Source organism: Ostrinia furnacalis, unplaced genomic scaffold (assembly GCF_004193835.3).
Source record: "Ostrinia furnacalis isolate ACB-3 unplaced genomic scaffold, ASM419383v2 OfSCF7353, whole genome shotgun sequence".
In the NCBI taxonomy this organism is placed as follows: Eukaryota; Metazoa; Arthropoda; class Insecta; order Lepidoptera; family Crambidae; genus Ostrinia; species Ostrinia furnacalis.
Genome location: NW_021137592.1, coordinates 202,348 through 214,755, shown reverse-complemented (window position 1 = coordinate 214,755; position 12,408 = coordinate 202,348). Strand labels below are relative to the sequence as shown.

Sequence of the window (12,408 nt, the reverse complement as noted above, 5' to 3'; positions counted from 1 at the left end):
CTGGTAATGACGTCAATTTTGGGAGAAGGGGGGGGGGTCATTAAGAAATGACGCTAGGATGATTGTAGGGGGGGGGGTCTAAAATCTGAAAAAATCGATGACGTAATTTATGGACGGCCCCAAAGTGCAAAATGAGGTTAATTTCAATTCACTTTCTATTCCTGTTGGTTTAAAGTCGTGCTAAATAACAGTCTAGTGAAGACACCTTACCCATTTGTAAATTTCATTTCATACTTGTAAGATGCATGAAGTTTTAGGCGATAAGGCATACCTATTTGAATGGCAGAACGCAATTATTTGTGTCACAGTACGACGTTTCAGAATTAGGTTTCTGTTTTCATGTAAAGTTGTGACTCAAGTGTTACATGTCTGAGTAGGTACATGTCTGAAACGTAGCAATACATTCTGAAATTATGAGAAAATGTGTTTTATTTTCGACAAATACTAACTACATTATTACTATGCCTTTATTAAATATTAAATAATTAGCTCTGGTTGCTTCAGTAATTGCTTCAACAAATTGATACAAACACGGTTTGTTTTTGCAAAAAAAAAATTGCCCGTAAGAGTACCTTTGCGATTCTAAACTTTTCATTTTGTAACAGAACATTCGCAGAACAATCTTCTTCTACGAGTTCTTTGTCTACTACGAAATTAGCAAATCGAATTGTTTAAGCTTAAAGTATTGTTTTTGGAGTAGAATAGGACTGAAATATGAAGCTATTTCATAAGTTTCAAAATCAAATCATAGCTGTATCGATTCAGGCTAAATGCGCTTTACTTTATGATTGCGGTAACGCCCGTATTTACAAACATTACTGTGACGTGTGCGTTAACGCACAGGGTGACACACGATACGAACCAATCACCGAGCTCTATTCAACGCTGTGCGTTGGATTTGCTGTTTCACTTAAGCAAGCATCGTTTGTGAATACGGGCGTACCTAAGTCTGTTCGAGTCAGTAAGAAGTCTATGGCGGCTTATAAACTAAACATTCCTACTATAACATGAATAGGTTGCGTAGCCTAGGTACCTATATTTTTAGAAGAACCTTTTTTTAAAACAATTAGCCTAGCTCAATTAAGTCTAAACCTTGACTAATCTTCATAAAATCGTTTTTTAATTACGAAAAGCGGTAGATTGATGTAATTTTCTACAAGCTTACATAATTGCTTATTTTGTCCTAAATAACTAAGGTTATTCTGACTAAGATAGGTGTCAGTGGACTATTAGTGAATTAACTTCTGAGGCACCCACGTCAACTGTTGTTTACGACGGACGTACCACTGACTCCTGACATGACCCTCGAGGCGGGTCGTGTCTCTAGTGAGATGGACAGGAACACCAGTTTAAGTACAAATTACATCAATTACACGTATTAAACTTCTTAACAGGACGATTCTAATGAGGATATCTGGACCTACACGTTTACAATATGACTAGGTACATACTACAAATTAGATTGTTTAAAGTGCACGAGCACATAAAATAAATATCATACAATCTACCTAAATTAGAGATGGGCCAGTAATTAGGTATAGTAGATTTATTTATAACCGTTGTAGTGCAGGAAAACTTTCTCACGAAAATTCCTTTAGTCATTTTATAAAAGGTAATCTAATAACACTCAATTTACATTGCATTTCAATAAAACACTGTGACAGTCATCGGTCCGTAAGAAAATGGAAGAAATGTGGTAACAAGTAGGGTATGAATTAATTAAATGAAGGACAAAACCGAAGACATGTATCTATCTATACGTATCCTATTCAAAAATAAAAATATCCGTTATGCTGACGTATATAATATTAGGCAGTGCGAATCCCAAACAAACGCCTACATCTAATTCCGTCGAAACAAAGACGCTCGAATACAACGAATTTATGCCTTTAAATTAAAATTTATTCTCGCAAAGAATATGCGAATCTTTAGGTCTCGGGCTTTTGCTTTACTCTGAAAGGAAATAAAGTGGGATTTCGAAGTAAAATTGAGCTGAGGGAAGAATATTTTCCTTTTAATATCCGACGGCGTGGGCGGTTTCTGTTTTAACCAGCGTATTTATTTTTAGGTATAAAGAAGCCATCATTGTTTTTAAAAATAAATCGAGTTGCGCGAAAAAGTATACCTAGTTAAATAAAAGGTTAGTTAAGAATTAAACAACCTGAAAGAAACTAGGATAAAAAAGTTGTCTGTATAAAGGCAGGTTAGTAAGTTGAGACTTATTAAAGAGCGAGCCATTTGGCGATCTAACGTTAAAAATAAACGCTAACTCAATATAGCGAACTTGAGAAGGAAACAAATTGAAATAAGTATTACATATACATATACTTAGGGAGTATAAAAGCTGTAATGAAAAAAAATATAATACATTCTTAAAAATATCAGATTGTATTAATATTTTTTTATTGTTGTTTCCAAATGTTTTTAAATATACAAACACCTATGTAATAAGAGGTAATAAACGCACACCTCCATGTAACTTAATACTGGTCCACTTTATTTCCCGTCCTTAGAGAGGAAACGCATAGGCGCAAAACTACCTAAGTAAAAATGTGTTTTTACATTTTTGTTTCCCTTAATGAAATAATTTATGTTTAAATTATTAATGGAATGTTTTCGATTAATACACTAATGTTTATTGTTTTACCTGTATCAGACTTGAAACACCTCTACGTCCTGGGCTCTATATGTATGTAGGTATAATATAATGTCTGTCTTATCAATTTAAATAATTTTGATAAATAGTCGAAGCCAGGACAGGGAACTGATATTAAGAATCATAATTGCTTCCATGGTGTAACATTTTTACCGTTCAATATGCAAAATTACAATAAAAATATACTAACCTAATTAACATACTTAATAAATAAGCATGATTATATCATTCCTTTAAAACGTAAAATCAGCACTTACGCTGGTTCGAGCCCCGGCCCTGTATTAAAATTGAGCTTAATTAATTTACTTCCCAGTCTCATAGTGATCTCGGAGCAGTCACACATCGCATCTACTCTGTCACGCGACGCATCGAAAGCGAAAACAAAAAAAAATGTATCGAATACTCGCGATCGTCATTTTTTCTACCGTCGAATGCGCGAACTATCAGCGATACGGCGAAACGACAGGGAAGTACCCAGCGTATTCCACTATATCCAATTTATACGAACAGTTCCCGTACAAGGCTAACTACGGGAGTGAGTCAAACTTCCCCGAGGTGACCAGGTACCCTAACTATAGTCCTGGATATTCGACGCCTAGCTACAACACTTATAATACAGGAAACAATGGGAATACAAACAGTTATTATAATAAGCCAGGGTACGGAGTTAGCACGCCAGGGTACGGTCAAGAGTATGGAGGATACAGTTCATATGAGATGCCGTTTATGAAGGACATAAGAGACTACTGCGTGAACAGGTCTCCCCAGACCGGGATCCTGGTGGACAATCTGATGGGGATTTGGTATGGAGTGGAGTTCGTGCAGCATCTAGCAGGGGACTCTAGGGTGGATTACACGAAGACCTGCATCGTGATACACATTTCAGAGCCTATGGAACACGTGAGTACATTATTTACTTTCATGAAACGGAATAATTAAAATCAGCATAACTCTATGTGCCTAGTGAAAGAATTTTGATTTGAATGTATGCGGACATAGAGTTAATACATTAATATTCAACTAGAGTTCCTATTTGTAAAATAGTGAAAGAGAAAGGAGAACACTTTACTTTATAGCTCTTTTTTTGGATACCTAGAGCTGATTTTATAGTAAGTAAGTAGTAACATAATTAAAGCACACTGGAACATACTATACATATTTATTTATACCTAATTGGATAGGTATTAGTAGATAGTATTCTTATTGCACACTTTTACACTCGTACACAGTGATTTGGTAAACAGTATCCATTTATTTTATAAGTTCTATCGAACAATTGAATAGAACAATCGTAGTATTTTTCTAATTCGCTACCTTTATGTCTGTGAATATGGCAAGGATGCAAAGTAACGTGAATATAGTTCCAAAATACTGGACTGTCCTGTCGATGACATTGACAGTGGGGCGCCACCGTCAATACCGGATCGCTGGTTCAGATTTTTGCCATGTTGGAAACCATATAGTTGAACGATGGTAGCGCCCCCCTGTCATTGAGTTTGGCGGGACAGTTCAGCGTGGGTCATCTATAACAAGTAATGTTTTGACCATAGATAAGAGTGTAAGATGTTCTGTATTCTGAGGACTAACACAAGAAATATAAAAGTTACCTGTTTACTGACAAAAAATACTTTATGACATTAAATTCACCCTATGTACATATTTAATGATTCAATTCGAAAGGTGGGTAAGCAATCTCTACCAATATAGTTACCTAGTCCTACATATTAAATGATTCATTAAGTGATTCGAACGGTGGGTAAGTTGAAAACCGTAGTATTGGAAGATTTGTACCTAAACCTACATCATCTCATCATCATCTCTCTGTCTCATCACCTGAAACCGGTTTTTCCTTTTTAAACACCTACTTCGTAGTTATTTTCTCTGTCCTCATAAAATTCCGTTTAACCTCCACTCTATTAAATTGGCCCAGATCTCTACTAAGCCTCGGAGTTCAGTTAACAATCACAATTAGCCGTCTTCATTCACATCTTGATCAATGTGACTTGCACCGGCTCTATTTGTCCATAGACTTTAGAATAAAAAGTATTGACAGGACTTTACAATAAATAGGAAGAATTTATTTTTATTCCAATGTGAATTTTTGAGATTCTAGGTAATTTCATCATTTCAGCCACAGGACGTCCACTGCTGAACATAGGCTTCACCCAATGACTTCCACATCGCTAGGTACTTATCTACTGGAAATTTAAAAAACAGTAGGTACACAGATTTATTAGTTCTGGGAGGAAGTCTCTTTAAATTGTATTACTACACAGTGCTCTACCCACGCATATTATTAGGTTACCTTGTAAGAAAAACTTTCTACAATTTTATTTCGATGTAACGCTAATGATGCTTCAAGATGTCATGTAAATGAAAATCTTTAGTTAAGTTAGCTACCATATTATTTTAAAAAAAGTTACTGGATGATATTTTCAAACAGACTCTTCCAATCATCTGGGTTTTTTCTGGCAGCCCAGGTTGATGGAAGATCTGCGAGCACTTAAGTGTGGGGTCAAATGCGATAGCATCAGGCAGTGAGTCAGGCGCGCGCGCCGCCGCGGCTGTCCAGTCAGATCACTTAAGCGCAATATTTAGACGCACGCACGCGCGACTTTTGAATAAAAAAGAACAAGTATTTTACACGCGAACTGAAATGTGATATTTTTGAAAATGGAGCGTCTAGCTTCTTTATTAGTCCTGTGGATCCCTTTTGCATCGGGAATACAAGTGTTCAATTCAACAGAAGGGAACGTTACCATATCGTGTGCCCAAGAGCATGAGTACGACCACCTGGATATAAGAGAAGTTATGGGGAAGTGGAAGGTGGTGCAACTGTACATGCACTTAGGGATGGAAGGAGTGACCATGTACAATAGTTGTCCCGTTACGACCATATGGGAGGCCGACGAGTTTCCAAGGTCTACTTATGGGGTATGTAATTAAAAGTGGTTTATTGTTCACCAATTACAAACATGAGACAGAAATGGTGCATTTTATGCTCTGCCGTCTATGAAAGAAGATGAGTAAATAGCAATAAAACATAGGTACTTTATCTTGGTGTTTACAAATGTTTGTTGTATTCATTGCATACTTTTTCAGCTTGGTAAATAGAACCGGGAGTATAAAATGAACGTTATTTTTGTAATATACCTAATATGGATTATTTACTTTTACTAAAATATAGCGGCGTCTGACAAAATTTACACTAACCTTATGTAGTAAGGTTATATTTATACAGATGTTAGAATGGTAAGGTACTTATCTACCTCTTGGTAGAATTGTAGGTTTACTTATTACGAGTAATCAGTGCGACACTTACATATAGAAATTGGTACATAAGTGAATGTATGTATACGTAAGGAAGATTTTAATGTGGAAGGATATTTTAACACTACCTGCCTGTAATTGTTATGATTTAGATTCGAAACATCTCTCGTAGCGAATTACTTTAAATGTCTAGTACCTACTTTTACTAGACATTACCACAGATACTGATGCCAGATTGTATAAACACCACGATTTGGCGAGAAACTGAAATAATAATATATTAGCAACGCTCCTTTTCCGGGTTTACTGAAAGAAAGAGCTTCCAATAATCATCATTTAAAATGAGTATAGTTACCAACGGAAATATATGTTTTGTAATAACTACAGTTTATTGATGCAAAATGCAATAATGTTTATGAAATGGTAGAGTTTGATAAGTGAGTACCTAGGATGGAAATCTGGGGGCACGGCAGTGCCCCCACCAAGTCGAGCAAAAAAGCGGCACGGCCGTACCATCCTTTTCTCGAAGCAATTCAGGCCATTTTCGACCGCCTGTAACTTCGTTGTGGATAAAACTAGAAGGCTGAATTTTCATTAGCTATGCAGGCATTGTAAAGACACGGTATATTTAAAATTTCATTCAATTTGAACCAGTAGTTTAAGAATTATAACGGGTCAAAGTTACTTAATTTTGTCACTCACTGACTCACTGACTCACTGACTCACCGATCATCAAAACTCTAAGGCACTTCTAGCAGACCTAGAAGCTTCAAATTTGGAATATAAGTAGTGTTTGGTGTATGAATCAAGGAAAAACTAAAATATTTGGGGGCACGGTAGTGCAACCGCCAAGTCGAGTAAAATTTTTCAATTTCGGTCCAGTTTTCTAGATACATAACTGCTGTCTACAAAATACAAAAAGAAATGAGATCCCATCAAAAACAATACTTGTCAAAAAAACCAAGTCTCGCAACTCAGTTGTTCTACGGTAAAAAGTTGTGAGATCCATGTAATACCAAGTCCAGGCCAGGAAATCTTCAACGTTTTACATAAATATATTGACTTGGCCATCGCATGAAAACACGTGTAAATTAAATTATTTAGTGCGATGGCCAAGTCAATTGTATTTATGTAAAACGTTAAAGATTTCCTGGCCTGGACTTGGTATTACATGGATCTCACAACTTTTTACCGTAGAACAACTGAGTTGCGAGACTTGGTTTTTTTGACAAGTATTGTTTTTGATGGGATCCCGATTTCTCGAGGCTGGCTGGGTCATGTATGATACTTGCTTTTCTTACTTAAGAATTCTAGATTATGAGTAAATAATAAACAAACTCGCCTGTCTGGGTGTCAGTCTAAAAGCGTCAGTGGTTAATTAATGTGTGGGCGATGATGACCCAGTAAGACGTGATGTTAATTTTTATATTTCTCCGATTTCATTTTTCATATACCTAAATATAGAGCTAAGTAAAGCACCACATATTTTGGGTACTTATAGCGACTACGATGCGCTGTAATCTGGTGCAATTTATCTTGAAAAAGAAAACTTACTTACAGGTAGTTCCGCACAGATCCAAAATCGGTAATGATTAGCAGAAATTGATCTAACGTAGAAGACAATCGTGCTCTCTAACGGTCATAGTTATTGATAATACCTGTGCAGAATTCTGGCAGTTGACAATGTTTACTTTACAGTTGTCGACACTTTACATTTGCGCAGGAGTCTATTTACATTTATACCTGCTAAAGTAGTTATTGTTTCTTCGGAGAATCAAAATAACAGTGCCGAATGATACAACACGTTGCTTTATGCGAATTTTAACTGCACTTAGCCGTTTATGAAGTAATTGTCGTATTGACGGGGAAGTCCCCTCACCCATCCTTTGACATATCGACCCTAATGCACCATCCTGTTGGTTTCCTTTCACACTGGCATCAAGTTCCGCACACCCAAAATCCATAACTATTTCCATACTATCCGTATCCAATATTTCCATTCTGACTGTTACCTTTTCACGCTGGAACCGTATATTGGATCGATTTGATTAATTTTGGTTGGTATAGAAAAAAAGTAGGATAGTTTTTATCCCATTTTTGAGAGAAGGACAACCGCACCAGAAAGTCTTTTTGAAACAGATGTGTAATAATTGATGATAAGCATTTAGTATTTATTTACTTCCTATTTAAGATTACTATGATACTTATGAAATTTGAATTATCATCATTCATTTTTCACTTTAACTCTAACTGCATTAATTTATAACTCAAAGTTTTAAACGCGGATATATAGGAAATTATTTTTTTAATAACTTAAAATTCGTGAAAAATATGCGTTTGTCGCTACTATTTACATTAATGTTTTTTGTGTGCATTTTATCACAATAAGCTCTACATTGCAAGGACCGACAAAGAAGCATTATCATGTCGTAGCTCCCAAGGTGAGGTAGATACTTCCTTATCGAAGTATATAGTTTATAAGACTAGGTAGGTATATGTGCCTACTGAAAGTATTATGTAGGTATTTTAACTTTTCAGAAATCTACTTACCATTTTTTGTATTGTCTAAGATACTTTTAAAAATATCAAATATCAATAACTTGGTTTAAGAACCTGTAGAAATTGCTACGGTATAGTTAGTGAATATGTACAGAATGCTCTCTAGGATGTTAAGCACTTGGCCGTTTTTCAAGAAACACCTTGGTGCCTGTTTGTTTTTTGTGATCACTGATCCTTGAATTATAAAGTGCTAACACAAACGTAGTATGAAACCTGAGATGTCAATTAACACTTCAATTTCAAGATAACAGCAAAATTATCAGTGCGCGTTTAGTAATTCTGCTCATTTTTTCACAATTAGGTATTTTTTTAAACAATTATCAGCTTTTATGCCTGCAGTTTCGCTCACGTGGATTTGCTATTTTGATTTTCGCGAAGGGGTAACTAACCTAATCTATGCTTCCTCACATTATAAGGATTAAGTATACCTATGTGAAAAATACTCTCAAACGACATTCCAATTAAGCAATACAACTAATCAACTCAACCCATTGCTTAATGACCTATAACGACAAAGAAAACTTCACACTCCACGGAACACAAAAACAATGCATCGATATTCAGTACGTTAGTCCTTATAGATCCCTCGGATGAGTTGCCCTCAGCACTTTTGTTAATTAACATTTGTCCAATAAGTACTTAATTGGTGGACCTCTGGTTCAGAACCTCCTACGTGAGTCACCCACGAGCATCTAAAGGTCAAACTGTCTGACCTATTTAATCCACTACGATTGTCTCTACATTTTAGAAGATAACTGTGAGGTGAATAAAGATGACTCTTGTTTGAATGATGGCTGTTTTTCAACTTGAATTCAATTCTTTGATCATTGATTTCAATTTAACTGCAATAATGCAAATAATACCTATACCCTTCAAAGTTTAAACGCGGATGTAGGAAATGATTTGTTGAATAAGTAGGCATACAATGTAAAAAATATGTTTACATTATTGATTTTTGTATGCATCTTATCGCAATATGTATATAAAACCTTGCAATTGTTGCAAGGACAGGCATGGTCACTTATTGTGGTGATATAAATACAGACATTATCAGGTCGCAGCTTCCTTATTGAAAAAAACCCTCAATAGTTGTCTATTTCTATATCGATTAGAGCTAAGTATTTTGTAGCAAGTGTAGCTAGTTAGTATTCATTGTGTCTTTCTTGCGTGAGATGGGTGTCATTTAGGTATTGGTGGCATTGGTTGGTAAACTTGAAATATGTAACTAATTAAGTAAAAAAAAGTAGTCAAGAATCTAAACTCTAGTTAAATAATATTGTGTACATCAACAGTGCTTATTTATTAGTTAAACTATTTTTCCTTTGGTAAGTAAGTAGGCTTTGTAGTAGAGTCACGGTAGAGTAGTTATAGGACAGATATAGTTTAATAAAACACAATGTCTTATCAAACTTTTTTTTAAATAAATACCCTGTCTTTTCCAGCCTTCAACTGAGAACCAGTTGTTCCACGTCCAGCACATAAACGCCAGGTTCCGCCAGCAGTTCAGGCACCTCCGACTTCTGTGGGACGAGGCGGGACAGACCATCGAATACGCGCTGTATTTCAAGAATGACTCTGCTGGGTACTGGCAAGTCTACGATGGACAGAACGGTAAGCTAATGACATCACTCTACTACACTCTACAGTAGGAACACGACCATAACATTTGTTAAGTATACATTAGTGAACATTTAGCCTACGCTCTCCACGCTAATTTGTCAGACTGGTTGGAAAGACTATAATTCCTTCTGTGCCTCTTACGATATCCACAGGAAGAGAGAGGAAAATTCACTTAACTGCGTGCTCTATGTTGTCACAGTCACTGGACATGTAGATTAAATATGGGCCGGGTCGTGGACATATCAAATATATGTCGACGCAATGAGGTGCTTGTAGTCGATCTATGTATATGTACTTACTGTCCATAGTTTTTACCACCATAACTTCTGTCACCTAACTCACTTAGCCTAGTGGAAAAGTTTCCATCTTACGAATTCGGGCATCTCCTATAATAGCAACTCAAGCTATTAATCGTTGAATGTCCGATGTCCAGCATTCATGTCGTAAATTGCTTAATTTGAATACAACTGCTTGTTGATTGCTTGCATACGTGACGATCCAGAACTTTAGTGCAGTGCTCTAAGGTTATAACTTCATAAGGTAACAATAAGCACAATTTATTGTATTTCGTTACTACTTAAGTCTTTCCATTTTGTCATATACTCGTATTATGTGGATACGACAGGAGACATTTTGCAACAAAAAGATAATAATTTGATGCCAACTGTTGAACCTGAAACTGTTTATTAACATAATTTGTAAATGAGCTAATCAACTGCTTGTTTTAGAACAAACAAGATCGTATGCTCACACTTGAATGAACTTCTTTTAAGTAATGGAGAATCAACGAACCGTCTTTGTTTCATAATATTATAACGAAACAATAATTAGTTAGGGTGAAAACTTGTTTCTCTACGACAATGTTTACATATTTAAAGCTCAATTAAGAAATTGTTGTTTAATTTCAGGAACTTTAACCAGCAGATCGAACTACCAGCAGTTCAGCGGTACTATCCAAGTCCTGAAGGCTGTGCATGGCCACTTGGTCCTCAGCTTCTGCCAAGAGGCCAGCAACGGGCGACCAGCCCAGCTGTACTCCGTACTCTTCTCCCGAGACCCTGTTACCTTGGCCAGGTGGGAAATCGAATCTATCCACACCATACTTCAAAACAAAAAACTGTCGGTGGCTTCTAGAAGAATGGTGTGTGGAAACAGCGCAGACAAACCCATACAAAGCATTATGGTCATCTCAGTCCTATCTTGCCTCCTCGCTTATGTTATCGGTTCGTCATAATATTCTAAGAATCACCAATTAAAACGACGATCTCCAAATTGCGAAACGTCTATTTTTAGAATTAAGTACCTACATTAAAAACTGAAAGCGACTTATCGTAATGTATTATTTTATTGTCTGTTATTTTGTAAATGTTGATTTTATATTGAGTGACTCATCTGGGCGAATGTTTGTGTGAACTGATATTGTTATTATTATTAAATTACTGATTTTAACGTTTTATTATGTCGATGTGAATAGGTATTTTGCTCTTAAAGTGTCCTTACTTCTAATAACTGTAGGTAGAGTCAGTAATTTGGATTTGATTGTACGAAAATAAGCAGGTATGAGTATATTTCATTGTAATACACAATATCCAAGTAAAATAGAGTTCTTTGACTCGGTTTGCGACCAACGTCTTGTTTGCAGAAATAATTCGTATGTACTAACAAAGAACTATGACGGATGATGAAAGACCACATTATGGGCTTGTTGTGTAAATGTGACGAAAAAGAAACGAGTCAAACTAAACATGGAAACTATGTAATAAATAAGTTACCTTTCTTAGTTAAAGTAATTTTATTTGCCAAAGATGATTTACGTAGTACCCCACCTACCTAAGAGGTTTATTTATTGTAACTAGCTATAATATTGACAATGTAGTAAATTTAATATACTTACATATTTATTTTATATTAAATATAAAACTTGAAATGTTTATCAATCTAGCTAGTATTTTATTTAGTGTTGACCTCTTGGACGAATAAAGTTGACCTACATACAATAATAAGATTCAGTGAATTAGCACTTATTTGACAGACATGTATCTACCTCGGGGCCCTAACAGCATTTAGAACACCCCGCAACCTATTGGCTTTTAGTCGGCCGATTCTTAGTTTGGTCGGGCCAAACACCACGATATTCTAGCCAATATTAAGCTATTTTGCGAATTTTATATCTCTAAGGCACGCACGCAAAATACTACCAATTTGTTCTTCAAATCAAATTATCTATAACGAAATAAGAAAAACCTTGTGTGCCAAATAGCAAATCCTATTGCTCCGTTGAAATATGGCTTCGTCCGGTTTCA

At 35.8% G+C, this 12,408-nt stretch overlaps 1 protein-coding gene across 1 annotated transcript; it reads left to right on the top strand.

Annotated features, from left to right (window-relative positions):
• The first annotated feature begins 2,983 nt into the window (after positions 1-2,983).
• LOC114364160 (uncharacterized) lies at positions 2,984-11,857 on the top strand. Its single transcript, XM_028320173.1, has 3 exons — positions 2,984-3,556; positions 9,928-10,096; positions 11,014-11,857. Exons 1-3 carry the CDS (start codon positions 3,047-3,049, stop codon positions 11,337-11,339), a joined length of 1,005 nt encoding a protein of 334 aa, XP_028175974.1. The 5' UTR covers positions 2,984-3,046; the 3' UTR covers positions 11,340-11,857.
• The last annotated feature ends 551 nt before the right edge of the window (positions 11,858-12,408 follow it).

Excerpts from the sequence above, each read along its gene's own strand:
- LOC114364160 (XM_028320173.1), top strand. The coding sequence starts at position 3,047 with ATGTATCGAATACTCGCGATCGTCATTTTTTCTACCGTCGAATGCGCG. Across the intron at positions 3,557-9,927 it reads TTTCAGAGCCTATGGAACAC|CCTTCAACTGAGAACCAGTT; the intron begins GTGAGTACATTA and ends TGTCTTTTCCAG. Across the intron at positions 10,097-11,013 it reads AGTCTACGATGGACAGAACG|GAACTTTAACCAGCAGATCG; the intron begins GTAAGCTAATGA and ends GTTTAATTTCAG.